Source organism: Panthera leo, chromosome E2 (assembly GCF_018350215.1).
Source record: "Panthera leo isolate Ple1 chromosome E2, P.leo_Ple1_pat1.1, whole genome shotgun sequence".
In the NCBI taxonomy this organism is placed as follows: Eukaryota; Metazoa; Chordata; class Mammalia; order Carnivora; family Felidae; genus Panthera; species Panthera leo.
The window spans coordinates 26249684-26275552 of NC_056693.1; the positions used below are offsets into that span (position 1 = coordinate 26249684).

Below are 25869 nucleotides of genomic sequence, written 5' to 3' on the forward strand. Positions count from 1 at the left end.
CCTGGCCAAGCCTCAGTTTCCTCTTCCAGGGGGATGATAATTCAATCAACCTTATAAAAGTGTTTTGTGGTTCCATGAGATAATCTATATATAAAAATATTGAGCCTTTACTGTGAGCCAGGCACTGTACTAAGTGCTTTACATATTGTGTTATTTAATCTTTGTAATAACCCAATGAAGTAGATACAGTGACCTGTCCCAGTTTACACGGCTGACTCAAGTGGCAAAGCTTGGACTTGAACCCAGGTGATCTGGCTCTAAAACCTGTGTTCTTTTTTTTTTTATGTAACATTTTAGGTTTTATTATTTTTTTTCAATGTATGAAATTTATTGTCAAATTGGTTTCCATACAACACCCAGTGCTCATCCTAAAAGGTGTCCTCCTCAATACCCATCACCCACCCTACCCTCCCTCCCACCCCCCATCAACCCTCAGTTTGTTCTCAGTTTTTAACAGTCTCTTGTGCTTTGGTTCTCTCCCACTCTAACCTCTTTTTTTTTTTTTCCTTCCCCTCCTCCATGGGTTTCTGTTAAGTTTCTCAGGATCCACATAAGAGTGAAAACATATGGTATCTGTCTTTCTCTGTATGGCTTATTTCACTTAGCATCACACTCTCCAGTTCCATCCACATTGCTACAAAGGGCCATATTTCGTTCTTTCTCATTGCCATGTAGTACTCCATTGTGTATATAAACCACACTGTCTTTATCCATTCATCAGTTGATGGACATTTAGGCTCTTTCCATAATTTGGCTATTGTTGAGAGTGCTGCTATAAACATTGGGGTACAAGTGTCCCTATGCATCAGTACTCCTGTATCCCTTGGGTAAATTCCTAGCAGTGCTATTGCTGGGTCATAGAGTAGGTCTATTTTTAATTTTCTGAGGAACCTCCACACTGCTTTCCAGAGCGGCTGCACCAATTTGCATTCCCATCAACAGTGCAAGAGGGTTCCCGTTTCTCCACATCCTCTCCAGCATCTATAGTTTCCTGATTTGTTCATTTTGGCCACTCTGATTGGCGTGAGGTGATATCTGAGTGTGGTTTTGATTTGTATTTCCCTGATGAGGAGCGACGTTGAGCATCTTTTCATGTGCCTGTTGGCCATCCGGATGTCTTCTTTAGAGAAGTGTCTATTCATGTTTTCTGCCCATTTCTTCACTGGGTTATTTGTTTTTTAGGTGTGGAGTTTGGTGAGCTCTTTATAGATTTTGGATACTAGCCCTTTGTCCGATATGTCATTTGCAAATATCTTTTCCCATTCCGTTGGTTGCCTTTTAGTTTTGTTGGTGGTTTCCTTTGCTGTGCAGAAGCTTTTTATCTTCATAAGGTCCCAGTAATTCATTTTTGCTTTTAATTCCCTTGCCTTTGGGGATGTGTCGAGTAAGAGATTGCTACGGCTGAGGTCAGAGAGGTCTTTTCCTGCTTTCTCCTCTAGGGTTTTGATGGTTTCCTGTCTCACATTCAGGTCCTTTATCCATTTTGAGTTTATTTTTGTGAATAGTGTGAGAAAGTGGTCTAGTTTCAATCTTCTGCATGTTGTTGTCCAGTTCTCCCAGCACCATTTGTTAAAGAGACTGTCTTTTTTCCATTGGATGTTCTTTCCTGCTTTGTCAAAGATGAGTTGGCCATACGTTTGTGGGTCTAGTTCTGGGGTTTCTATTCTATTCCATTGGTCTAAGTGTCTGTTTTTGTGCCAATACCATGCTGTCTTGATGATGACAGCTTTGTAGTAGAGGCTAAAGTCTGGGATTGTGATGCCTCCTGCTTCGGTCTTCTTCTTCAAAATTACTTTGGCTATTCGGGCCTTTTGTGGTTCCATATGAATTTTAAGACTGCTTGTTCTAGTTTCGAGAAGAATGCTGGTGCAATTTTGATTGGGATTGCATTGAATGGGTAGATAGCTTTGGGTAGTATTGACATTTTGACAATATTTATTCGTCCAATCCATGAGCAGGGAATGTCTTTCCATTTCTTTATATCTTCTTCAATTACCTTCATAAGCTTTCTATAGTTTTCAGCATACAGATCTTTTACATCTTTGGTTAGATTTATCCCTAGGTATTTTATGCTTCTTGGTGCAATTGTGAATGGGATCAGTTTCTTTACTTGTCTTTCTGTTGCTTCATTGTTAGTGTATAAGAATGCAACTGATTTCTGTACATTGATTTGTATCCTGCAACTTTGCTGAATTCATGTATCAGTTCTAGCAGACTTTTGGTGGAGTCTATCGGATTTTCCATGTATAATATCATGTCATCTGCAAAAAGCGAAAGCTTGACTTCATCTTTGCCAATTTGGATGCCTTTTATTTCCTTTTGTTGTCTGATTGCTGATGCTAGAACTTCTAAAACCTGTGTTCTTAACTACTCTAACACAAATAGAAGCAATAATATTAATAATACCTATTATTATTGACATTATTATTGTTTTTATACTTGGGCAAAACTCTCATTTCTAAAAAGGGCAGATTATTCTCTCTACATCCAGGAAAGCTGTGGGGGATGTGATGAAAATGGGCCATAGAGTATGGAAGGGTTTCTAAGAAATGACATCCACAGGTCCAGGGAAGATGGGGAGGGGCTGCAATTGCCTCTTGAAAAAATCTTAGGACCCCTGGGGTGCTGGAGCTTGCAGAGGCCATGGAAGCTGAGCCCCAGACATGGGTGTGAAAACTTCCTGAGCTCCCCACACCGAACCCAGACCTGCATCCCACCTTCATGTACTGCAGCATCCTCTCTGCGGAAGTGAAGTACGCCTCTGTCTCTGAACCAACCCGGGCAGTGGCCTGGAAGTTGGATGCCAGCTGGAGTGAAGGAGAAGCATCAGATCAAGAGACTGACAGGGGTGTGCTTAGGATTTCAATGCCCCTAAAAAACACTCATCACCACCCCTCCTGAGTGACTTCTCAAACTAAGACAATTTCCTTACAAGAGTGGAGCAGATACCTTTGGTGCCCCCCAAGCCCACTTCTGAGGTTAGCTGCGTGATGGCATGCAGTTCTGGGCAAGACACCACTGACACTATCCCACCTCAAGTACCCTTTGTGTGTATTTCTGCTTTCTGCTCAAAACCTTCACTCACACCACAGGAGCCCCTTCTGTCCATGCACAGTTGCAGCCCCAAAACACAGGGGAGTGAAAGTGCTGTGGGCAAACCCTCAACTAATGGGGAAAGGAGCCAGTAAATGAAGGCTCCTGTCCCTCAGTCTCTGGGGGACAATCCAGGGAGCATCCTATATGCTTCTCAGAAGGTGCCAGTAGAGTTGAGAGGTGGTGACCCAGAAACAGCAATCTCAATGACACTTGCCCATAACAGAGTTTCTCCTTCCCTGCCTCTCTCTCTCCTGCTCCCTCAGTCATGTTTCTTAGGAGCACATCTCAAATAATCTGCCTACACCCAAGTCCTTGTTTCTGGCCTTGCCTTTAAGGAGTCTCAGGGATGCTCAGGAATTGGAGGCACCAGAGATGAGGACAACTGAGGCCCAAAAGGGGAAATAACATACACAGAATCACCTGGAACCTGGAGGTAGAGCTGAGATGGGGAACCCAATCTTCATACTCCCCATCCCCCTGGTCCAAGATGTGGGCTAACAGGCCATGAAGAAAGTTCTGGACAATAAGTTCACTATGAATTCATTCAGCACACTCCTTGAGGGCTCTATGCCATGTGCCAAGCCAGGATCTGTGCCCTAAACTGCAACAGACCCAGGCCTTGACCTCAAGGAGCTCCCAGTCAGGTGGGGAGACAGATAGGTCAACAGAGAATGCCAGCACAAGGGGATGTACTTCACCCTGGGAGGCACTATGGAGAGCCATTAAGGACCCCCCAGACAAGGTCCCCCCAGACAAGGGCCACAGGGAAGTCTTCCTGCAGCAGTTGGCACAGGAGTTTCATTTTAAGGAGAGGTGGGATTTAGCAGGTTAAAAATGGGTGGAGAAGGGCACTCCATAGAGAGGGGACAAAGCCCTGAAAATAGTAAGTAGCAGGATATATTCAAGGCCTTGCATGCCATTCGGCTATGACTGGAACAAAGAGTATGGGAAGGGGAAGGAAAGCCCTTTAGAAGTCAGAGAAGGTGGATGCCATAATGAAATGACACTGACAGTTGGAAAGGAGCCCAAGGAGACTGCCTTTCCTCCAGTCAGTGTATCAGACATGGCTGGTTGCCTTGTTAGTAGCCGGTCGCTTTTTTCTTTCTTGCTAGCACAACCTCCATTATGCTCAGGCATCTGGCACCCTGGTGCTCCAGGGAGACTTGGTTAACTCCATTCCTCTTGTCATTGATAGGTTTAAGGTGTGAGCCATGCTACAATTCTGGCCAATGAAGCATGAGGAAGAGTCAGATGGGAGTATTCTGGGAAGCTGCTCCTTGTTCTTAAAACAGAGCACATGAAAAAAGTTCTCTCCTTTCTAACTTTTGGTGGTTATTTGGTGAGGATATGTTGCTTGGGGCTGCAGCAGCCATTTTGTGACCTTGAATAGACAATCCTGAGGATGAAGCCAGGATGTGGATGCCAGGGCAAAAAGATAGAATGCTCATGGATTCATGCTAGGTCACTAAATTAACAAAGAAGAGCTTACCCCAGCCTTCTGGATACATCACATAATAAGCCTCCAAACTGCCAAGGCCATTTTGAACTGGTTCTAGCATTTGCTGGCTGGAGGCCAGGAGCATCTCAATTATTTACAGTTCTTAAGGTTGCAAAGCAACATGGTGTGCGATTCCTGCTACCCAAAGCTTGAACATAATTTCATCGAGAGTGCATGCAGATGTCAGCAAGGCACCAGTGTGGCCAGAGGAAAGATGTATGCTGGGGTCACAGGGCCAGATTTGAGGGGCCTGAGGGCACGGCCCATAGCTTAGGGTTAGCATAAGGAGACGGGGAATCTCTGAGGGCTCTAAACAAGACAGTGACATCAGGAAAACTGTAACTAAAGGTCACTCTGGTGAGATGTAGGAGGTAGACAGGAGGGGCTTCAAGGGGAGGAGAGGAGGCTTCGAGGTTGCTACCTAGGATAGAGATGAGACACTTGAACAGGACAGCAGACATGGAGAAGAAAAAATAAATCCAGGGCCATTTTGAAGCAGTCAGGCCTCCAGCAGAACTCCTAACTAGTTTCCTGTGATGGAACAAGCTGGGGAGACCTTTGAGAGGTGCCTCATGTGCACAGTGCACCCTGGGAGAGATGAGACCCTGCCCCTCTTGCCTGGGCCAGCACACGATAACATTGCCCCAAGCTTTGCCCCCCTGGCCCATGTCATATAGGAACCAGGAGGGATATCTGGCCTTGGTGACTCCAGATCCCCTTTGACACCAGTGTGGTACCTCTCCCCAAGTTTTGGAAGGTTTGGGGGCAACTCTGCACTGGCACATGCATGTGTGTGTGTGTGTGTGTGTGTGTGTGTGTGTGCACATGCGCATATGTATGTTTGTCAGAGAGAGGAAGACAGAGAGGAGAGGAGTGTGACCCACTAGGGACAAACCTATCTCTCACCAGCTGTGGGAACCAGGGCAAGTTACAGAACTCTGAAGTTCTGACTTCCTACCTGTAAGTGAGGAACAATAACAGCTAACATTTACTGAGCATTTATTCTGGGCCAAGCACTGTTCTAGGTGTTCAACATGCATTAATCCTCATGTTTATACATGTCTCACAAATCTGTAATTTTGGAACTTGTATTATCTCCTTTTTACAAAATGAAGAACCCCAGGTACAAGGAGGGTAAGAGGCTTCCCCAAAGTCACACAGCTAATAATGGGCAGAGCCTGGCTTGAACCCACATTCCAAAGCACACAATCTTAACCATTTTGCTATAGCTCGTGGAATGTAGTAAGAATTCAATGCAAGAAAGTACAACAAGCACCTAGCAAAGTGCTAGCTCAGTGCAAGTGTCCAGTACATTCCATGTTGTTGCACTGGTAAGCTGTCTGCAAGTGTGAGCACAGCACAGCCACCTGCATGGCCTGGGTGCCTGCAGAAGGCTCCACACACACAGGCATGGCTGTGCATGTACAGGACTGCATATTTATGCAAATATATACCTGCTGCAGGGGCTCAACAAGGAGCAAGATGGAGCCCCTTGGCATACTCAAAAGATGCCTCACCATTGGGACACATGAGACCCAAAGCCAGTTAGAAAGAAAGCCACATGACCATAGAGAAGGCAGTTAATGAGCACCCCCTCGGGGAGCTGGAACTGTGTAACCAGTGTTCCCCCAGGCGGCTGCAAAGCCAGCCTCTGGCCTCACAGCCCTTGTGGCTAGCCCTTCCACTGGACTGACCCTGCAGACATGAACTTGGCCAGCTAGACCCTCTCATGCCCCAGTGTAGTGGACGTGGAGGAACTCAGGCCAGGAGCTTTGCAGGATGCTACATCAGAATCCCCTAGAGAATCTGCTTTTAAAATTAGATTCCGAGACCCCACCCACCCAGGACCTGACTCTGAAAACCCAAGGCTGTGCTCTAGAGCATGGTCCTCCTGTCAGTTGTACCAGTGCCCAGGCCGAACATTCCTGCAAGGCTGGGACAAAGTGTTCTGCTTCAAGTCCTGTGCACTTTAAAGTCTGAGAAGATCTGTTTCAGGGGAGGGACTGGATGACTCCTTAGATAACTCAAGGAAGCCTGATAGCTGACTCAACAAATGACAGTAAAGTGAAAACATACCAGACAGCAAATAACAGGTCTTGGTTCTTACCCTGGCTCTACTTCTTTATTTTTTAATGTTTATTTCTTTTTGAGAGAGAGAAAGAGAAACAGAGAGACAGAGAGACAGAGACAGAACACAAGCAGGGGAGGGGCAGAAAGAGAGAGAGGGAGACACAGAATCTGAAGCAGGCTCCAGGCTTTGAGCTGTCAGCACAGAGCCCAACGCAGGGCTTGAACACAGGAACCATGAGATCATGAACTGAGCCAAAGTCAGATGTTCAACTCCCTGAGCCATCCAGGTGCCCCATTCTGGCTCTACTTCTAGTGCTCTATACATTCAGACAAATATTTCCCTTTCTGGGCTTCAATGTCCCCATCTGCACAATAAGAGGGTTGGACTGGACTGCCTGCGGGCTCCATTCAATCCCAATACTCTAAGATTCTATTAAATAGCTTTAAATATAGACTTCCCAGTTCAGAGGTGACAGGAAAACAGGAAAGCAGACGATTCAGAAGGCCAAGCACACAACTCATAAAGCCACAAATGGCCAAAACCCAAGGTGTTATCAAAGTCCCATGAACCCCTAAGTCTGTCCACAGGCCACAAGCCAAAACCCCACTGTCTGAGAGTCCCTCCCTCACCTGCAGGATGAGGCTGATAGCCATAGCTTTATAGGAATATGGGGCAGAGGAAATGCCAAAAGCCACAAACAAGGCCACAGTCAAGGTCAGCAGGTTGGTCATGGTCTCCAGCCTCAGTGCTATCCATCTCGAGGAAGACAGGAACATCAGCATGTAGTTATTCTGTATATCACTCAGCCTCTTAAACCTGAGAAAGAAAGGACAACCTGAAAACAACATGTGTTTGTCTAACCCAGAGTTTCCTGGGAGTGGACACTGGTTGCTTCCTCCAGCATCCGGCTCCCCACTCCACCCAAGGAACCTGAATTATCTTTGGGGGCCTTCTCCCTGCCCCTTTCTTGGTCATGGAGTTGACCTGACCCCAGATCTAGGAGTAAGCTCTGACTGACTTATCAGCCCAGGCTCTTCCCTAGGCCTTGATCATCAGTTAGGGGAAGTTCCCTACCCAGGCCAATAAGAGTGAATAAATGTCAGGATCTACTCATGAGTGAGGGGAAGTATCTATCCTTCCAAGTATCTATCCTTCCAAGTATCTATCCACCTTGGAGAAGGGGCTGTGTCTGTCTTATTCACTACCATCTTCCCTGTGGCTCTGAGCACCCAGTAGGTGAATGAATGCATCATTTGAAGATGCCCTCAATCCCAGCACCTGCACAGTCCTTGAGTGCTCTCTAGTCCCACTGAGAGACTTGGTTCCATGGTTCATCCATTATTCCAATTAACCAGATATACACTGTCTCCCACACTCAAATCTTACCAGGCTTCAAACCCATTTCAGATGGCTCAATGCCACCTCTTTCCCCCTTGAACTCTTTTTTTTTCCTAAGTTTATTTATTTATTTTGAGAGAGAGAGGCAGAGAGAGAGAGGGAGAGAGAGAATCCCAAGCAGGCTCCACACTGTCAGTGCAGAGACTGACGTGGGGCTCAGTCCCACAGACATGAGATCATGACCTGAATTGAGATCAAGAGTCAGAAGCTTAACCAACTGAACCACCCAGACATTCCCCCTTTTTTTAAAGTTCCCCCTGAACACTTATGGCCTTTTATCTGCTTTTCTCCTATGTTATTAGTCATTTTTAACCCTGTATTATTACAAAAATGTGTGTATGTGTCTCCTGTCTTCCACCAGACCGTGAGCCTCTTATAGTTCAAGGCAGATCATGTGTGATTGATCTTTACAAATGGGTAAGTTCATATGATACAATTAAGGCTCAACATCAATCATGGGGTGTTTTTGTTTGTATCAACAAGCATTTAGAATACAAACCTATAGTTATGAATAGTGAAGGAAATTCTGTTATTTAGAAAGCTATTGCTTCGTGTATTTAATTAAAATTAGATACCTGTTTGGAAGTCAAAGAAAAAGAACAATGCAAGAAGTGCTGACCCAGCAACACTTCTTACTATTAATTATATTAATATGTGTATGCAATATCTACAGGTCTTTAAGGTTTACAAATATTTCCTGCATCACTTATATTTCTTATTCCTATATGCATCATCTTATAGATGAGGTCCTGGAAGCTCAGAAATAAATGAATAAAATAATGTGAAGAGAACACTATTTCCAGATCCTCTGTTCGCCACCTTCCTGCTTCCCACAGTCCCCACTGCCCCATCATCCTCAGATGACAGCACAGGACTCACTTGCTGATGAAGTCTTCAGTTTTTCCATAGACATGGATGGAGCTCAGGCCCTGCAGAGCAGTGAGGATATGGGAGAGCAGAGGGGAACGGCTATAGTTCTCCAGTCTCTTGAACACGTTGATGGCCATCTTAAACTTCCTGCATCAAGAATGAGAGTGAGTGACCTGGGCAGTCCTCCTCAGGGACCAACCAGTTCTACATACCAGCCTGGTATCCCAAGTCACAGACCCAGCTCACAAGCACAAAGAACCCACTTACATATAATAAATAAGGCAAACAGTAACTAATATGATTCCCATCAGCAGGATATATGGAGACAGCACACTGACAACCAACAAGATGGCAACCACCATCAAAAACAGGACTAAGAATTCTTCAGCAACAACGGGCAATAACTGGTCCAGCTGATCCAAGTCCCCTGCAAAGCAGTTCAGGAGTCGGCCTGTTGGGGTTGTGTCAAAGAAGCTCATGGGGCAGCAGAAAACCTGTAGTGACAAAAACAACCCAGATCAAGAGATAGTTCTGGAACTTGATGAAGATGTCAGTTACACTCAGCCCTGAAGAGATGCAGGATACAGCCTAAAGGGTGTGCAAGGGAGGCAGTTTAGAGCAATGGCTAAAAGCATAAGCTCCATAGTCAATCTTCCTGGGTTCCAGTGTTAGCAAACTCCTCCACCTACTGCTGTGTGACTTTGGGCAAGTTACTTAACCCCTCTGAGTCTCAATGTCCTCATTTGTAAAATGGGGATGATAACAACACTTTACTGAGTTATGGTGAAGATTGCACAAGTCTGCAAATAGACTAAAAACCTCTGAGATATGCAGCTTAAAAGGGTGAGCTTTATGATTACATGAATTATATATTAATAAACCTGTTATGAAAGGAAGGATAGGATTGAAGGAAGGGAGGAGGGAGGGAGAGGGAGGAAGAAGTAACACACTGAAAGTCTCAGAACAGTTCCTGCATCCTAATTAGAATTCCATTAATACCAGCACTTATTATTTTCTACAAATGGGACCATTTTCATCAGGATTACCGGAGATTAGTAGCAGCAATACTACTGCGATTGCACATGACTTGGTGTCTTGGGTAGAATTTAAGCGTGACTGCCCTTTCTTGAAGATGGTGTCCTAACTTGGTCTCTAAAAGCAGTGGACATGAGGGCCTTTGGAGATCAAAGAACATTTCGTACTGGAAGGGCTCTAGCAAAAGCATCTAGTTCATGTCCTCATTTTATGGATGAGAAAACTGAAGCCCAGAGAAGGGAAGGTTGCTCAGCAATTTGCTCAAGGTCACCCAAGTAGTTAATGGCAAAACCATGACCAGACCTCCCAAGGCTCCCCAACCACCCTGCCCCAGCACAGCCACACTCTTTACAGAAGGCATTTCTTAAAGGTTTGTGGCACTGAGCAACTGACCAACTGACCACTTCATTTCCCCATGTATTTCTCAAGCTGTAACACAAGAACGAAACATAAATAGAAGTTAATCCTATCTATTAAGGCCAAAAGTTAAGGAAGGAATAAAAGGAGGAGGGAGGGAGAAGGAAAGTGCATTTTGACTATTAATAAATAATAATTATTTGCATCATAAAATTTCCCAGAAATGCTCTGCTTCTCTTCAACCCCTAATTTAAGCTGGCTGAATGTGACTCACCCTTCAGGTCACAGCAGAGAGGTCCCTTCCTCCAAGAAGGCTGCTTGGACTCCATCCTTCCCTCCATCACCTACATGCTGAGGTTAGGTTCTTATGATTCCATGGGCTCCCATCCAGTAGGTAATTTTACATACTATGTTACAACAAGCCTATTTTCTCATCAGTCTCCCTCAGTAGACTATAAGGCCATGATGGTCTGAACCATACCTGAATTGTTCATTCACCACTGTAAGCCCAATGCCCACCATAGAACCTGCACATAGTAACATCTGGTGAGGGGGAGAGCAATGATATTTCCAAGAGGCAGTTTGGTATTTTAACCATAATACATTCTCATCAGGACACACAAGGATATCAGACTTCTTGTATGTAAAATAAGGATAATAGTACCACTTGAAAAGGAACTTGGGACAATTATAAGCAACACTATATGTGACAGTATTCAGCCAACAGAGGCCCACGTTGGTGTGCCCGGCCCTCCAGCAAGGGGCACTAAGCTTTTAGAATCACACTGCTGACAGCAGGATAGTTTCCAGGCACCCAGCTCATTCTGTGGCTTGCTCCCACCCACCCAGTGGCCCAGCGTGCACTTGCAACTATATTCTGCAAAGGGAAAAACTATGGAGACAGTAAAAAAGATCAGTGGTTGTTAGGATTTGAGGGGAAAGGAGGGATGAGTGGTACAGCACAGAAGATTTTTACAGCATGAAACTGTTCTGTATGATACTTCATGGCAGATATATGTCAGTATATATTTGTCCAAGTCCATAGAATGTACAGAATAAAGAAGACTTTAGATAAACCATGGACTGATGATGATGACCATGATGATGATAATGTATTGATAGTAGCTCATCAATTGTAACAAACATCCCGCTCTAATGCAAGATGTTAATAACAGAAGAAACTGGGAGATTAGTAAGGAGCATATGAGAACTCTGTACTTTCCACTTAATTTTTCTTAAACCAAAAGCTGCTCCAAAAAATGAAGTCTAGTAATTAAAAAAAGAAAGAAAAGCAGGAAAGGCTAGGGCTCAGCCTGCAACAGCAGCCAATACCCAAGCCCATACCTTGCTAAGGAGTTTGCTGTGCAGGGCGGTGGATGCTTTCCTCGTGAGTTTGGTGAAGGCCTTCGAGAAGCAGAGGCCCATGCAGATTAGCAACAGCACACTGAGGCCATACACCAGTTGGTAAATTGGCAGCTGAGGGTTGTCCAGTATGTCACCTGGGTCTGCTGTTGTTCCATTGCTCTCTTGGCTGCTATTGGTCTTCAAGAGAGAACAGAGTGTGGTTTGATAAGACATATAGTTGGTCTTGTGCCCAGTTCCTGGCACAGAGCTCCTAAAATCCCTGTAATTCCCTAAGTGATAGGGGTGCTGGGAGCATCCTTTGTTCTAATATTTGGACGTTGACTCTGATTCCTGACATAAAATCTTCTAAGACCCTTGGAGTCTCTGGAGCAATCTCTAATTGCTTTTTGTAGCTAGTGTGTCTTTTCGTAGTCAGTGAGATGTCTGGTGTGAGGAGGGGGCTAGATAGCGTCAGGATGGAGAACTGGTCACCAGAAAGACCAAGCCATTACTAGAAGTTTAGAATTTTCAACCCCACCCCACCCCACCCTCTGTCTGGCTGGGGAGAGGAGCTGGAGGTTGAATTAATAATTGATCATGCCTATAAGATGAAGCCACCATAAAAATCCCTAAAGTACAGGGTCTAGAGAGCTTCTGGGTTGGTGAATACATTCACATGACATGAGGGTTGTGCACCCCTACTCCACAGGAACAGAAGCTCCTGTACCTGGTGCCTTTCTAGATCTCACCCTATGTACTGCTTCATCTGGCCAATCATCTCTATCCTTTATTATGTCCCTTATAATAAACTGGTAAAAGTATTCCCTGAGTTCTGTCAGCCATTCTAGCAGATGATCAAATCCAAAAAGGAGGTCATGAGAACCCCCAGTTGACACCTGGTCTGCCAGAACTATAGGAGGTCTAGACTCGTGATTGGCATCTGAAGTAGGGACAAGCTTGTGGGACTGAGTGCTTAACCTGGGGAGTCTGCACTAACTCCAGGTGGTGTCAGACTGACTTGAATTGTAGGACACACAGATGTTGTCCAGAGCATTAGAGAGTTGGTTGCTTTCAGAAAAAAACTGCACAATAGACATCAGAAGCATTGTGTGGGAATAGAGCAAAATAGTGAGTTTTCTTTCTTTGGGGAGGCAGATCATCTGAATCAGGCACCCGCAAGGCTGCCAGGGTAGAAAAGGCTTGATAAATTCACTCTATGGTGATTAGGAATTTGTGCTATATTGGGGCACCTGGGTGGCTCAGTCGGTTGAGCAGCAGACTCTTGATTTCAGCTCAGGTCATGATCTCCTGGCTCATGAGTTCTAGCCCCACATTGGCTCACTGCTGTCAGCCTGTCAACGCAGAGCCTACTTCTGATCCTCTGCCCCCCACCTCTCTCTCTGCCCCTCTACTGCTCCCACTCAAATATAAATAAATCTCCTTCTCAAAAATAAACATTTCAAAAAGAATATTTTTAAAAAGTTAACCAAGTACTCCTTTGGGTAAACATGGCTTGGAATTAGAGAACCAAGTTCAAGTACCAGCAGGGGACTTCACATCCCAGGGAAGGTTCTTTTTCACACTATCCTCTATAAAATGGAGACAGAACCCACCTCCGAATGTGGTTGGGAAGATGAATGAATTAAGCAGGCACATAATGGCTGAGAACTGCAGGTCTCTCAACACAAAATAATTCCAACCAAACCCCTGTGCTAAGAGACTTGACCAAACTTCAGCATGGCTTCTAGCAGCTTAAGGCATGTCCCTAGGAGGACCCCAGCCCCCGCCCCCCATCAAAATGCCTGTCTGCGGAATCTCAACCACCACCAGGAAAAGTTACCATTTGTTCTAGCCCACACCTGACAGCATGCCCCTGACCTCCCTTTCTCGGAGCCCTCACTAAAAAGTGCTTACAGCTGTGAATACATAGCTCTTACAACTCAGAGCATCTCTCCCAAGGACCTGGAAACCATGTCTTTAAAATGTAATCACCATGAAGGATAGGGCCTCTGTCTCCCAGTCCCTGTGGAAGATTAGTCCTAACTTTGATAACTGCCAGCTAATGGACACAGCTGACCTCATCACATTCACACTCACCAACCCTGGATAAATTTCACTCCTCTGCCTCTATTCAGTCCCCACATTCATTCTCCCTTTAAAACACCCAAATCACCTGTGCACAAATCATATGACTTTCAGCTCTTTCCCCTGCCATCAGTAGTGACTGAGTAAAATGTGTTTTCCCTGCTTTCACTAACATCAGCTGTGTTTAACTGTGATGTGTCCTCCCAGCCCCCAACAAGGAGTCCAGAGGCACATTTTAAATAAAGCAGAATGAGAAGACAAAAGGGCTACCAAAGGAAAGATCACTACATGGAATGTAAAGCATTCTTGAGGACCTGTCTGGGGACATAAACCTCTTGGTTTTGTCCTGACGAGACTGCACTGGTGACCACTCATTCTATGAACACTGGGGGTCAGAGCTGGGAGGGAAGCCCCATGTCTGGCTCTCAGAGGTCCTCTCTAGAGCTTTTTCATTTGTCAACTTGGAAATGGCAGGCTTCAGGCTTGCCATGGGGTTCCCTAACCCATGCTCTGACCCTCATGGGGCCCAAGGAGTGGTGCCCCACTCCATATCAGCCCACAGAAACACACCCCACTCCCACCATGATACTTACCCCTGAGCCCTGCTGCAACCAATAGCTCAGCCACCAGAAGTTGAAGACTGTGAAGAAGACAATCCCCATCATGAGAAAGACAACAATGGCAGAGGCCATGTAACCTGGAAAGACAGGAAAGGGGTAACACACAGGTGCCATAAAAAGGTGAAGGATAATGGTTGACAAAGTTGCTCAGCCATTCCAATCCCTTGGATCTCCTTGACCCCCATCCACCTTGGACACCTTGGAGGACTTCCAAGGTTAGGAAGCCCAGTAGTCAAGTCCTGACTCTACTACTTACAGGCTATGTTAGCCTGAGCAAAGTACCAAAAGTCATTCCACTGTTTTACCTATGAAATTGTGATGGTAGTCATACTAGCCACATGGGATCACTCTGAAGAGGATATGTGATAATGTGTGCCAAACACCTAACCCAGTGCCTGGCACAAAAGCAATATTCTAGAGTAGTCTCCCTTATGCAGGTCCTGAGGATTCAGTCTTAAAAATGACATCAGCTATCTTTTATGTGGTATGTACTACTATGGACTATGTGCCAGGCATAGTACTAAACACAGACATTATCTCTGAATTTGGAATTCATGCACCCATTTACTGAGTATCCAAGAAGGGAAGAAACTTGCCCAAGGTCATAGAGCTGGCAAGTGGTAGAGCTTGGATTCAAAAAAGCCAAGGATGCGGGGCACCCAGGTGACTCTGTCGGTTAAGCGTCTAACTTCAGCTGAGGTCATGATCTCAGGGTTTGTGAGTTCAAGTCCTGCGTCAAGCTCTGTGCAGATCGTCAGAGCCTGGAGGATGCTTCAGATTCTGTGTCTCCCCCTCTCCCTCTCTGTTCCTCCCCCACTCATGCTCTGTCTCTTAAAAATACATAAATGTTAAAAAAAAAAAAATTTTTAAGCCAAGGATGGGAAAACCCAGGGTGCATCCCTTCCTTCTGTAGATGTCCCTGCCCCCAGCACTCTCCCCACCTGTTCAGTCTGTGCCCCGTTCCCATATTTGTGGGTGTTGTTAAGGTTTTAATTTTTAAGTAATCTCTACACCCAACATGGGGCTCGACCTTACAACCCTGAGATCAAGAGTCTCATGCTCCACCGAATGAGCCAGCCACGGAACCCCTTGCCCATATTTCTTCTTTTGAATTCAACCCTTCCTTAAGCTCCACTCAAGGGTCACCCCTTCTTTGATGACATCTGAGACTGTGCCTAGCCACAGAGATCTTTCTTACTACCTGGGTAATGCAGATGTCATAATTCTCCAGCTAGATTCCATGACTGGCCCTTGGAGGCCTTTATGCCCCCTCTCCTCTGGAGCTTGGCACAGTGCCTGGCCCATAATAAGTACTTTGTAAATACAGATCAATTGGTTGCTGGATTCATTCATGCATTTACAGGCATCTGCTGCTCCCCTCTCTGGATAGGCACTATGTTATGCCCTGCAGGGCTACCCATGGTAGAAGGAATAGGGATGGTGATCTATGCACAGCCTACCTCTTCCTCCTTTAGACAAGTAGAAAGAAGATACACCTTACATGGGGTTAGGTTCCAAATTCAATCAAAAGTAAAAAGTTGGCATGGAGTCCCAGTTACTCTCACAAATATCTTAAATTACTTAAAAAGGACAGTAGTATATACTTGGTTTTGTGTTTATAAAATTGTACAGTTATATTTATACGAATTTGGTAATGTATACCCTTTAATAAAGCAGTAGCTTTGAAACTTCTAGCTGCCTGCCACCCACCATCAGAAATGTATTTTGAATGCACACCAGGATAAAGGCTTCACCAATGTCACTGTATGAAATGGAAGCAGAAAATTTCTATTCTCTTCTATCGGATTTCTTTCAGTGCTGCTTAAAATCCACTCAACTGATTTCAGAACCCACTAGTGGGTCAGGACATAAAGTTTGAAAAACACTCAAAGAGTACTGTATGAACTACATTTTCTTATTTTCTCTGTTCTTGGTGCTATGGCAGCTGGGGCCTTGATCTTGAGGAGACTGCTCTTCCCAGGGCTAATTCCTAGAAACAGCAAATGACCCCCTGTGAGCACACTTGGGATGTACAAATCAACCAACCCACAGCCACACTCCCAACCTCATCCTGCATCAAACTCACACACCAAACCAACATTCCTGCCCTAAATCACCCCAGGCCCAGGTTCCAAATAACTAGGGACCAGTCCTATAGCCCAGAGCCCCCCCACCCCCAATTATTCATTATAATCCTAAACTTACTCAGCATACCCACCCTGTCACACCCACTCCTTCCCACAAAAACCCCAATAAGGCCTTGGGGCCTTCCCTCTGCCTCCTGACCAATGTGGCCCTGCATGGCATGCCCTGTCTCCTGTTCCTAGGGTCCTGTGAACATAAACTTCTCCCTTTGTGTCAATAATTTCCATGCATGCCTGCATGTCTTACCATACCTGATTAAAATAAATCTCAGGTACATTTTAACACAATACGAAACCTAACTTCCAGCACTGACTATGGTGGTAGTTGAGTGTGGCTGAGATTGGAATTTTGCAGGTCAAACCAGTGAATGGCATGACTCCTCTGTGCCTCTCTACTTTGCATGACTGCACACATTCCGGTCTGACCCAGTTTCAGTGGCAGGTCCAGTCAGAGAGAGAGCCCCAGGCCTGGCATGGCAGCTGACATACTGTACCTCCAGTTGCCTGGATATAGTGGTGGTAGACACTCCATCTCAGGGACCCTTCTTTCATCTTCTCCTTCCTTGTGAGCTGATTTTCCAGCACTGGGTCAGAGTAAGAAAACAAGGAAATGATGTGTCTTTCAATCACTTGCATGGCCTTCCAACGTCAAGACTTTTTATGAAGCCTTCCACCCCTGACTTCCACCCTTTTCCAGAGACCTCATCTTCCAACTGCAGTGCCCCATCCAAGTCTGATTCTAACCAGCATGTTTTCCTTGGAAAACTCTGCCAAAGGTAACTTTGACCTGAATTCCACAGCCTGCAAAGGGGTTTCAAACCCAGCCATTCAATAATCCTTGGGGTCCGGGGGTTCCCAAGATCTTGATGGGTTGGGAGAGGCAGCAGGAGAGAATGAAGAAAGCAATGATATGGAACCAGAAAACTGGGTTCCAGAATGGTCATTACAATACTTTGCAAGCTTAGGCAAATCATTTAACTTCTCTGTTTCCTCGTCTGACAACTGGCAAGCCTATAGATAGTTGCTAAGATGCTTTGCAGGAATATTCTTCTAAGAAGTCCTCAAAAAAAAAAAAAAAAAGCTGTCTAGACTCTTGTCCTAGAGCAGGGAAGAGAGACGAGTTCCTGAAGTCTCAGTAGATGCTACTGATGACAGTAGCAACAAAAGGAAGCAGCACTGTGGGGGTATCTGTCATTTCTGCCTAAGGCTCTCCTTTCTTCTAATAATGCCCTAATTTCCCCTGGGGAAAGGGCTCTCTTCCTGGAATTTGAATTTTGAGGGAAATCACACTATTATGGAAAATATTTAGAGTAGATTTTCTTCAAAAAGATCCTGCACCTGTTCCTGCCACTTATGGCTCAAAATTGCTGAAGAGTGATTCTTCAACTTTTCATTTTGTGATCTTCCAATTATTCTTCTGCCCAAATCGAGCTGCTTCATTGCTAAAGATGATTTTGGTGACAAGAGCCTCTAATAGGCCAAGCACTATCCTGGGGCTTCCCTACACATGACCTCATCTTATTTCCACTACAACACTACAAAGTAAGCACTAGTTACCTTCAATTTTGCAAATGAGGGTTCAGAGAGGTTATGTTGCTTTGCCAAGGTCACCCAGCTTTGTAAGCAGCAGAGTTGGAATTCAAATTGAGAACTGTCTTACTTTAAAAATGAAGGTCTTGGGGCGCCTGGGTGGCTCAGTCAGTTAAGCGTCCGACTTCGGCTCAGGTCATGATCTCACGGTCTGTGAGTTCGAGCCCCGCGTCAGGCTCTGTGCTGACAGCTCAGAGCCTGGAGCCTGTTTCAGATTCTGTGTCTCCCTCTCTCTCTGCCCCTCCCCTGTTCACTCTCTGTCTCTCTGTCTCAAAAATAAATAAACGTTAAAATTAAAAAAAAAAAAAAAAAAAAATGAAGGTCTTTCTGCCCTGCTGCCCTGTTTCAGAAAAGAGCTAGACTGTGAGCTTCTGGATATCCAAGACTGGGCCAAATTCATATCTGTTTTTTTTTTTTTTAAGTTTATTTACTCTGAGAGCATGCACAGGCAATGAATGGGCAGAAAGAGAGGAGAGAGAGAGAATTCCAAGCAGGCTCCGCACTGTCATCATGGAGCCTGACATGGAGCTTGAACTCACCAACGTGAGATCATTGACCTGAGCCGAAATCAAGAGCTGGACACTTCACTGACTGAGCCACCTAGGTGTCCCTCATTTCTGATTTCTAATACCTTTGTTTTCAACATTTGCTTTCAACAAATATGTAATGATTGAAAGTCTAAATGCCTTACAGTTAAATTTATGCCACTCCAGGCCAAAGCTACCCACACTCTGTGTCTGCCTCTGCACACTCTCAACTCTGCCCCCCACAACACTTACTTCCTAGATCTTCAGGCCTCCTGACCAGCACAGTCCGAACCCCACCACCCTCAACTACTTGGATCATGTGGTCTAGGATCCTGGCCAGTGAAAGACATGGCCCTGTCTGGGGTCCAGGAGGAAATGCTAGGTCATCTAGAGGACCCAGGTAGACGCACAGGTGTTCTTGCCCTGTTGCCCAGCACCATTACCAGCATTTTCATAGACAGACTCTTCCTGGAAGGTGGTCTGGGCTTGCCCTTGCACCTGAGAGTCTTCTGCTGTCTTTGCTGTGTCCTGCAGTGGGTCCTGGGAAGAAAGAACATGTCATGAATGCAGGGGTCAGGGGGTGCTCCTCTACATGGGCAGTGTGGGGCGGGTTGGAAATCACCTGTGTGGCTTCTCCCTGCATGTTCTGGATGAGTTGGGCGTATTGTCCCTTTTTCTGTATTAATTCACTATGAATTCCTTTTTCACAGATTTTCCCATCTTCTAGCAAAATGATCTGGTCACAAAACGCTAAATACTAAAGAGTCAGAAGAAATAGAGCCTTCAGTAAGCATACAAAAAGATATCCCACTTCACCACTCATAAGGAAAATATAAATTTAAATCATAATAAAATATTATTTTATCCCCTCAGGTTGGCAAAAATCTTAAAGCATTGCATAAGTGCAAGCATTGGTGATGGCTGCAGGTATAGGGAATCTCGTACAAGGTAGGGGGTTGCAAATTAGTCCAAATACTGTGGAAGACAACATGATAATATCTAGTGAAATTAAATATTTAAGCATTATGACCCAACAATTGGATGCCTAAAACTCTAATCCCAATAAATTCTCAAACATACATAAAGACACATATGAAATGACGTACGCCAAAGCATTTTTTTTGTAAAAATGAAAAATGAGAAACAACCTAGATGTCGATCCCAGAGAAATAAATTCTGCTGTACCCAGATATTGGACTGCTACACCAGTGAGAATTTTAAAAAGCTGCATGTATCAACATGGGACATCTCAAAAATACAATATTGGGTGAAACATGCAAATTACCAAATGATGCAGGAAGTAAAATATCAATTACATAAAGCTTTAAAATATTCAAAAGGGCACTTTACCATGTCTAGAGGTGCTTACATGTGTTGTAAGAGTGTGGAGGCCTGCACAGGAATGACAAACAGGAAAGAGAGGAGAACAAGAGGCAGGAGACAGAATGCAATCAGAGAGGGGATCTATGTTCAATTGTGTCTTCTGGGTGGTAGAAACATGGGTTTTCATTAGACTATTTAATAAACTGTTCTTATGTCTTAAATATTTTGTACCAAAAAAAATAGGCCAAAACAGAAGTAGAGGGAGAAATAATAATAATGACTTGAGGCCAGAACCAAGTATGGGAGTATCTAGGGCAAAGGCATTATGAGAGGCAGCACCTAGCATGGTCACTGTACTTCATCCAAGAACATGAGACTTGGGGAATTCTTCTCTGAAAGATTTCTTTGTAACTTCAAAAGCAGAAGTCAATCCATCAAATCTGAAGGAGAACTTAAAATTTGGTTTCAATTTTTACCAGCCACAGAAACCATTTACCAGCCTACCCTCTCCATGGGGAAAGCAGAAGACATCCAAATTTTTTACAATGCTCCTCAAGTTTTGAGGTCTAGTCTGAGAGGAAGAGGTAGCTGCTGTGAGGTTGTTACTGAATCAATGGCAGAATCAATGGCAGAAACGTGAGCATCGGGCACCTGGGTGGCTCAGTGGGTTAAGCGTCTGACTTCAACTCAGGTCATGATCTCATGATTGGTGAGTTCAAGCCCCCCCCGCCGTGTCAGGCTCTCTGGTGTCAGCACAGAGCTCACTTTGGATCCTTTGTCTCCCCCTCTCTCTGCCCCTCCCCTGCTTGCTTCCTGGCTCTCTCGAAAGAAAGAAAGAAAGAAAGAAAGAAAGAAAGAAAGAAAGAAAGAAAGAAAAGAAAAGAAAGAAAGAAAATGTGCAGATCTACATTAGTCATCAATCATGGCCAGAGCCCTGAAAGGGTGATCACCTGCAGCTGGTGGGTCACCAGAATGACAGTCTTCCCCCTAAGCATCTTTTTAATGCACTCCTCAAAGATGTGCTTCCCCACGTGGGTGTCCACAGCAGATAGAGGGTCGTCCAGCAGATAAAGCTCGTGGTCAGAGTAGACAGCGCGGGCCAGGCTGATCCTCTGCTTCTGCCCCCCAGAGAGGTTGAGGCCATGCTCCCCAATCTGCAAATAGACAGCCAAAGGCACTGTGTCCAGAGAACAAGCCCAGCCAGGTATGCTCAAAGTTAGCCAGGTAGGCACATATGACACAATGAACCTCTTTGGTGCACGCTCCTGGACACCTAGTGATTTGGCACCCCTGGTATTTTTTTTAATATTTTTCAAAATTTGCTTAATAGGGAATGAAGAAACTGATTTTTCAGTTAATTAAAATTTTATTACTCATAACTAGATACAATGTTTCTAAACCTGTCAACTTCTAAGGTGGCATTTTAAAACTCTATTTAATAAAACAAATTATTCCTAAGGAAGAGCACCTCCTTATGTCTTATTTGGCTTTTAAATTTCTGTTGACAGCGACTGTCGACTTGCAGCATCATCAGCCCTCTCTAAGATTGTTTGCATGGTGTACAGCTGCTCAACAGGACAGAGCTGCAATGGCTAGAAGGAGGCTCTGTTGTTGCTGTCAAGAGAAGGAGTACCTTATACACCTTATGTCAGGAGTTGCTAACAGTAACAGGCAACCAGAGTTACTGGACAGCATGTTTTGGGTCCCCTTGCAGACTAGCATGCCAGCACCTGCTGGCTGGCCAGTCCCTCAGTCATCTCTGCAGACAAGGGTGCCAGGGCCTAAGTCCCCATCCCTGCTCTACCATGAACTCTTATGGTCTCTGTAGAAAAGAAGCAGAGTTTAAAGAGCAGCAGGGCAACCTCCTGTCACTGCTCTGCCTCTAGTTCACCACTGTGTGCCCTGGGACAGGCTGCTTCACCCAGTCAAAGGCTTAGTTTTGCATTGAGTCATCACTCAACAAATGCTTACTAAGTGCCTACTGTGCTGTGATGATAAACCAACGCCTGCTCTAGCTGGGCACTGTTCACGGCATTTCGTACATATCAGCTCATCTAGACCTCAAGCTTGACCAGGTCCATACTCTTATTGACGCCATTCTACAAACCAGAACTTGTTCTTTCTACTGAAGAGATAGCCCTGAATAAGACAACTGAGCTCTATGCTCTCAAGGGTTTACAGGGTAAAGGGTATCCATCTCTAAAAGAAGGATAATAAAAGCACTGACCTCCTAGAGCTACCTGAGGTTCACTTAAGACAATTCATTCAGGTTGCTACAATTTTGCATCTGGTGATCAGCAGACTGAGCTATTAATATATCATAAGATCAAGACAATAATAGTCCTTTTACCTTATAAAGGTTTTATGCAGATTAAAAGTGGCTACAGATGTGAAAGACGTCAATTATCACAAAAATGTGAATCATATCGCCATTGGGAAGCCATGGCTGCTATTCCCACTGGCAAAGGAAGAGCTGGCCAGAGGGGGCAGAGAGGGAGGGAGCGGAGGGAAAGGAAAGAGGAATGGATGGGAGGTTTCTTATCTTCACAGAGTCTCCACTGTTCTTGCTCCAAAGGTGGAGTTTGAGGTCAGCTCCCCATCCTTGTGGGGTAAGGTAGACTTGTTGCCAGCTCTCACTATAAGATGAGCCCCAATTCCCTCCCTGGGTGGGGAAGGCTTTGAGGCAGCAGCTACAGGGCCGTGAGCTGCTTTGGGAAGGAAGGGCTGGAATCCCTCCTCTACATACCCAGGGAGGCAGCACGAGGACCCCAGAAAAACCATTACAAAGGCACCATCACAGCAGAGGCAGGGGGTGCTCACCTCCCACTCACCTCTGTCATGTCTCCAAAGGGCAGAATTTCCAGGTCCCGGTTGAGGGAGCAGCAATGGAGCACCTGGAGGTACCTGCGAAGGACAGAGAACTGAAGGGACAGGTGGCCCAGCCACAGGCCCTGCAGCCTTTCCAAGTCAGGAAGGGAAAGGTCTCTCACTCCATGTTAAGAAATTTGGACTTGATCCAGCATTTAACAGTAAAGCATGGGAGGCTTTTTGCATTTCCTTCCTCCCTTCATTTCTTTTAATCTGATATGTGCATTTAGTAAATATTTGAACAGAACAACATCAACAACAAAAGATATCATGAAAAGCAAGCCTCTCCCATCTTTGACTCTCAGTTGTTTACCTCGGAAACAGCCACTATTATAGTTTTTTACATATTCATTCAGAAATAATGTGGTCAAATATGTTCGTGTGCAGCATATATAGGTTTGTGTTGTTTTAATGGCACCATAATATTTCATTATATGGCTGCACCATAAATTATTTAACCACTGTCCCTGTGATGGACATTGGGGTTCTTTATAGTCTTTTGGTACTATTAACAATGTGTAATATGAACATTCTGGTATATGGGCCTTACTACCTATACATTAAACACCTAGCAGTGCTGAGTCTAAGAATTGGTGCATTTCTTTTGGACCAGATACTTGAAAACTGCCCTGTGAGGCGGGGGGGGGGTGATGGGTATTGAAGAGGGCATCTTTTAGGATGAGCGCTGGGTGTTGTATGGAAACCAATTTGACAATAAATTTCATATATTTAAAAAAAACTGCCCTGTGAGCTATATCAGTCTGAAAGCAGAGCAATGACAAGATGAGAGTTGTGTTTGGGGATGGCTGCCCTGCAGGCAGGACACAAGGTGGAAAGAGCAGAAGACTGGAGACAAGGAGCCAAGGACAGGGGCAGCGGGAACAATCCAAGCAAGAGATAGCAGGCAAGAACTGGCAGTGAGATGAAGAAGAAGAGAGAAATACAAGAGATATATAGGAGACAGAATTGTCCAATGTGAGTGACAAATTAGATGTGCAGCATCAAAAGACGAGGCGTCAGTCTTGCTGGGGTACACAGTTCACTGATGTCATTAAACCAAATTGGACAACTTGGGAAGAGAAGCAGGCAGGATGAGGGTTGGGCAAGCAGAGCGCTCATGAGCTGGTGTTGGACTCGACACTGAGGAGCCCACAGGACAGCCAGCTGGAGGTGACCAGTTCGTACACCTGTACATCCATCCCCCTCAACATTGCAACTGTGGGCAGATTATAAAATCAAGCAAATGGTCAAAGGAGGCCAAGGTCCACCAGAGTTGGAAGCACAGCTATAGCATTCAGGGCTGTTTTGGTGAATAGACTTCACTCCTAACTTCCAAGTGCATGTCTGAAGCAGGTAAACCCCAGACCGGGAGATAGAGACCACAAAGGGCAAGGATGGTGGTGGTGGCTCACCAGTACTGGTTTCTTCTACATCCCACAACGTCATCACCCTATTTGCTTTACCTTTTGACTTAGAGGTGGGGAATTCATTAATACAAATGAAGTTTTAAAGTACCGTTGTTGGAGGGAGAGGGTTATTTTGACTCCTATAATATAATAGGTAAGCATGGAATTTCTGATAGCAACTGGGTTCAGATCCTGATTCTATCATATCCTCCACGGTCTGTGATTTTAGGCAAATCATTTAACCTCTTGAGGCCTCAACTGACTCATCTAGAAAATGATATGATAATAATCTTTCTTTCACAGCGAGGAGGAAATATGTTGACGCATAGAAGTGAGCACATAGCAAGTGTTGGCAGTTGTCAAATTACTATTCACAGCTGGGGATCCCTCCCCCAACCAGCCCCACGCACCTGTGTCCCTCCTGGGCCCTCCCAGAAGCTTACCGGGCCTTGTCGTACTGGCCTCCCATGAGGATGTTCTCCCTGACGCTAGCCCTGATGATCCAGGCCTGCTGGGGGACATAAGCCAGGCTTCCATGCACCCCTACTGAGCCCTCCAGCAAGTGCATCTGCAGCAAAGGGAGTCAGCCTCAGGACCGGGTGGAACAGGGGAGGACCCTGTCTGGCTCAGCAGCCACAGTGTCCAGTGACCCACCACCCCCTGGGACCCTCGGGGCTCTCCAATGTAAAGGGAATTTTAACATGGTCCTGCCAGGCCCACCAGTGAGTCTGAGGGAAGGTCCTGGGAATGTGGGACAGGAGCCAGAGCTAAACCAGGCCAGTTCCTGCTGTGACTAAATCCAAGGTCTGCCTTGAAGCCGCCCCATACTTTTTCTTATTTCTCCAGTCCCATTCTCTAGCAAGTGGTGCTTCCATGGTCTTCATGGTGAGATGGAATGTTCTAGGTCATCTCTGACCATCCCTGGATATCAACAGAATTATTTCTGATGTCATTAGATGGGATAATGTCATCCTGTGTAGATGGGAAAAAGTCCTTTTTGGGGGGACATCACGATGAAGTATTAAGTGGGAAAAGTCTCACAATCTCTGTAATTTAAAATAGTTCCACAAAATGTGTTTCTACATAAATGTGGCAAAAATGCAAATGCTATCAACTGTTGAATCTAGATGGTAGGTATATGGGTGTTTAGTGTCTTTCTGTTTTTCTGTTTGGTAAATTTAAAAGCCCTTTTAAAAAAGAGCTGGGGGGAGGGGTGTCTGGGTGGCTCAGTCAGTTAAATGTCTGACTCTTGATCTCAGCTCAAGTCATGATCTCACAGTTCGTGGGATCAAGACCTGAGTCAGGCTTGTGCTGGCAGCATGGAGCCTGCTTAGGATTCACTCGCTCCCTCTCTCTCTCTGCTCCTCCACCACTTGTGAATGCATTTTCTCTCTCAAAATAAATAAACTTAAAAAAAAGACTGTAACCCCCATCCCCACCACCCCAGCATAAGATATCATCATCCTGTGTTCCTTTCTCTTTATTAACCTGTGCTTCCTACTTCTGATTTGGAGCCAGGCTTTAATTAATTAGAACAAAACTTTAAAATGACATCTTTTGTCTCCCTTTATTAGATGGGAAGTGACTGGTTCATTTCAAGAGGAAACTGACAAACCACTGGCCACACAGAAAGGTGG

At 45.1% G+C, this 25869-nt stretch overlaps 1 protein-coding gene across 1 annotated transcript in view; it reads right to left on the reverse strand.

The window, feature by feature from the left end:
* ABCC11 (ATP binding cassette subfamily C member 11) overlaps positions 1–25869 on the reverse strand; it is a 67789-nt gene that overhangs the window by 9907 nt on the left and 32013 nt on the right. The window contains exons 13-24 of the mRNA XM_042917912.1: positions 24676–24800; positions 22790–22862; positions 20909–21112; positions 19258–19392; positions 19079–19175; positions 17013–17102; positions 14348–14451; positions 11670–11867; positions 9201–9427; positions 8943–9080; positions 7295–7481; positions 2718–2807 (exon numbers count right to left, since the gene is read on the reverse strand). Coding sequence (XP_042773846.1) covers positions 2718–2807; positions 7295–7481; positions 8943–9080; positions 9201–9427; positions 11670–11867; positions 14348–14451; positions 17013–17102; positions 19079–19175; positions 19258–19392; positions 20909–21112; positions 22790–22862; positions 24676–24800 — 1668 coding nt within the window. The remainder of the gene's footprint in view (positions 1–2717; positions 2808–7294; positions 7482–8942; positions 9081–9200; positions 9428–11669; positions 11868–14347; positions 14452–17012; positions 17103–19078; positions 19176–19257; positions 19393–20908; positions 21113–22789; positions 22863–24675; positions 24801–25869) is intronic.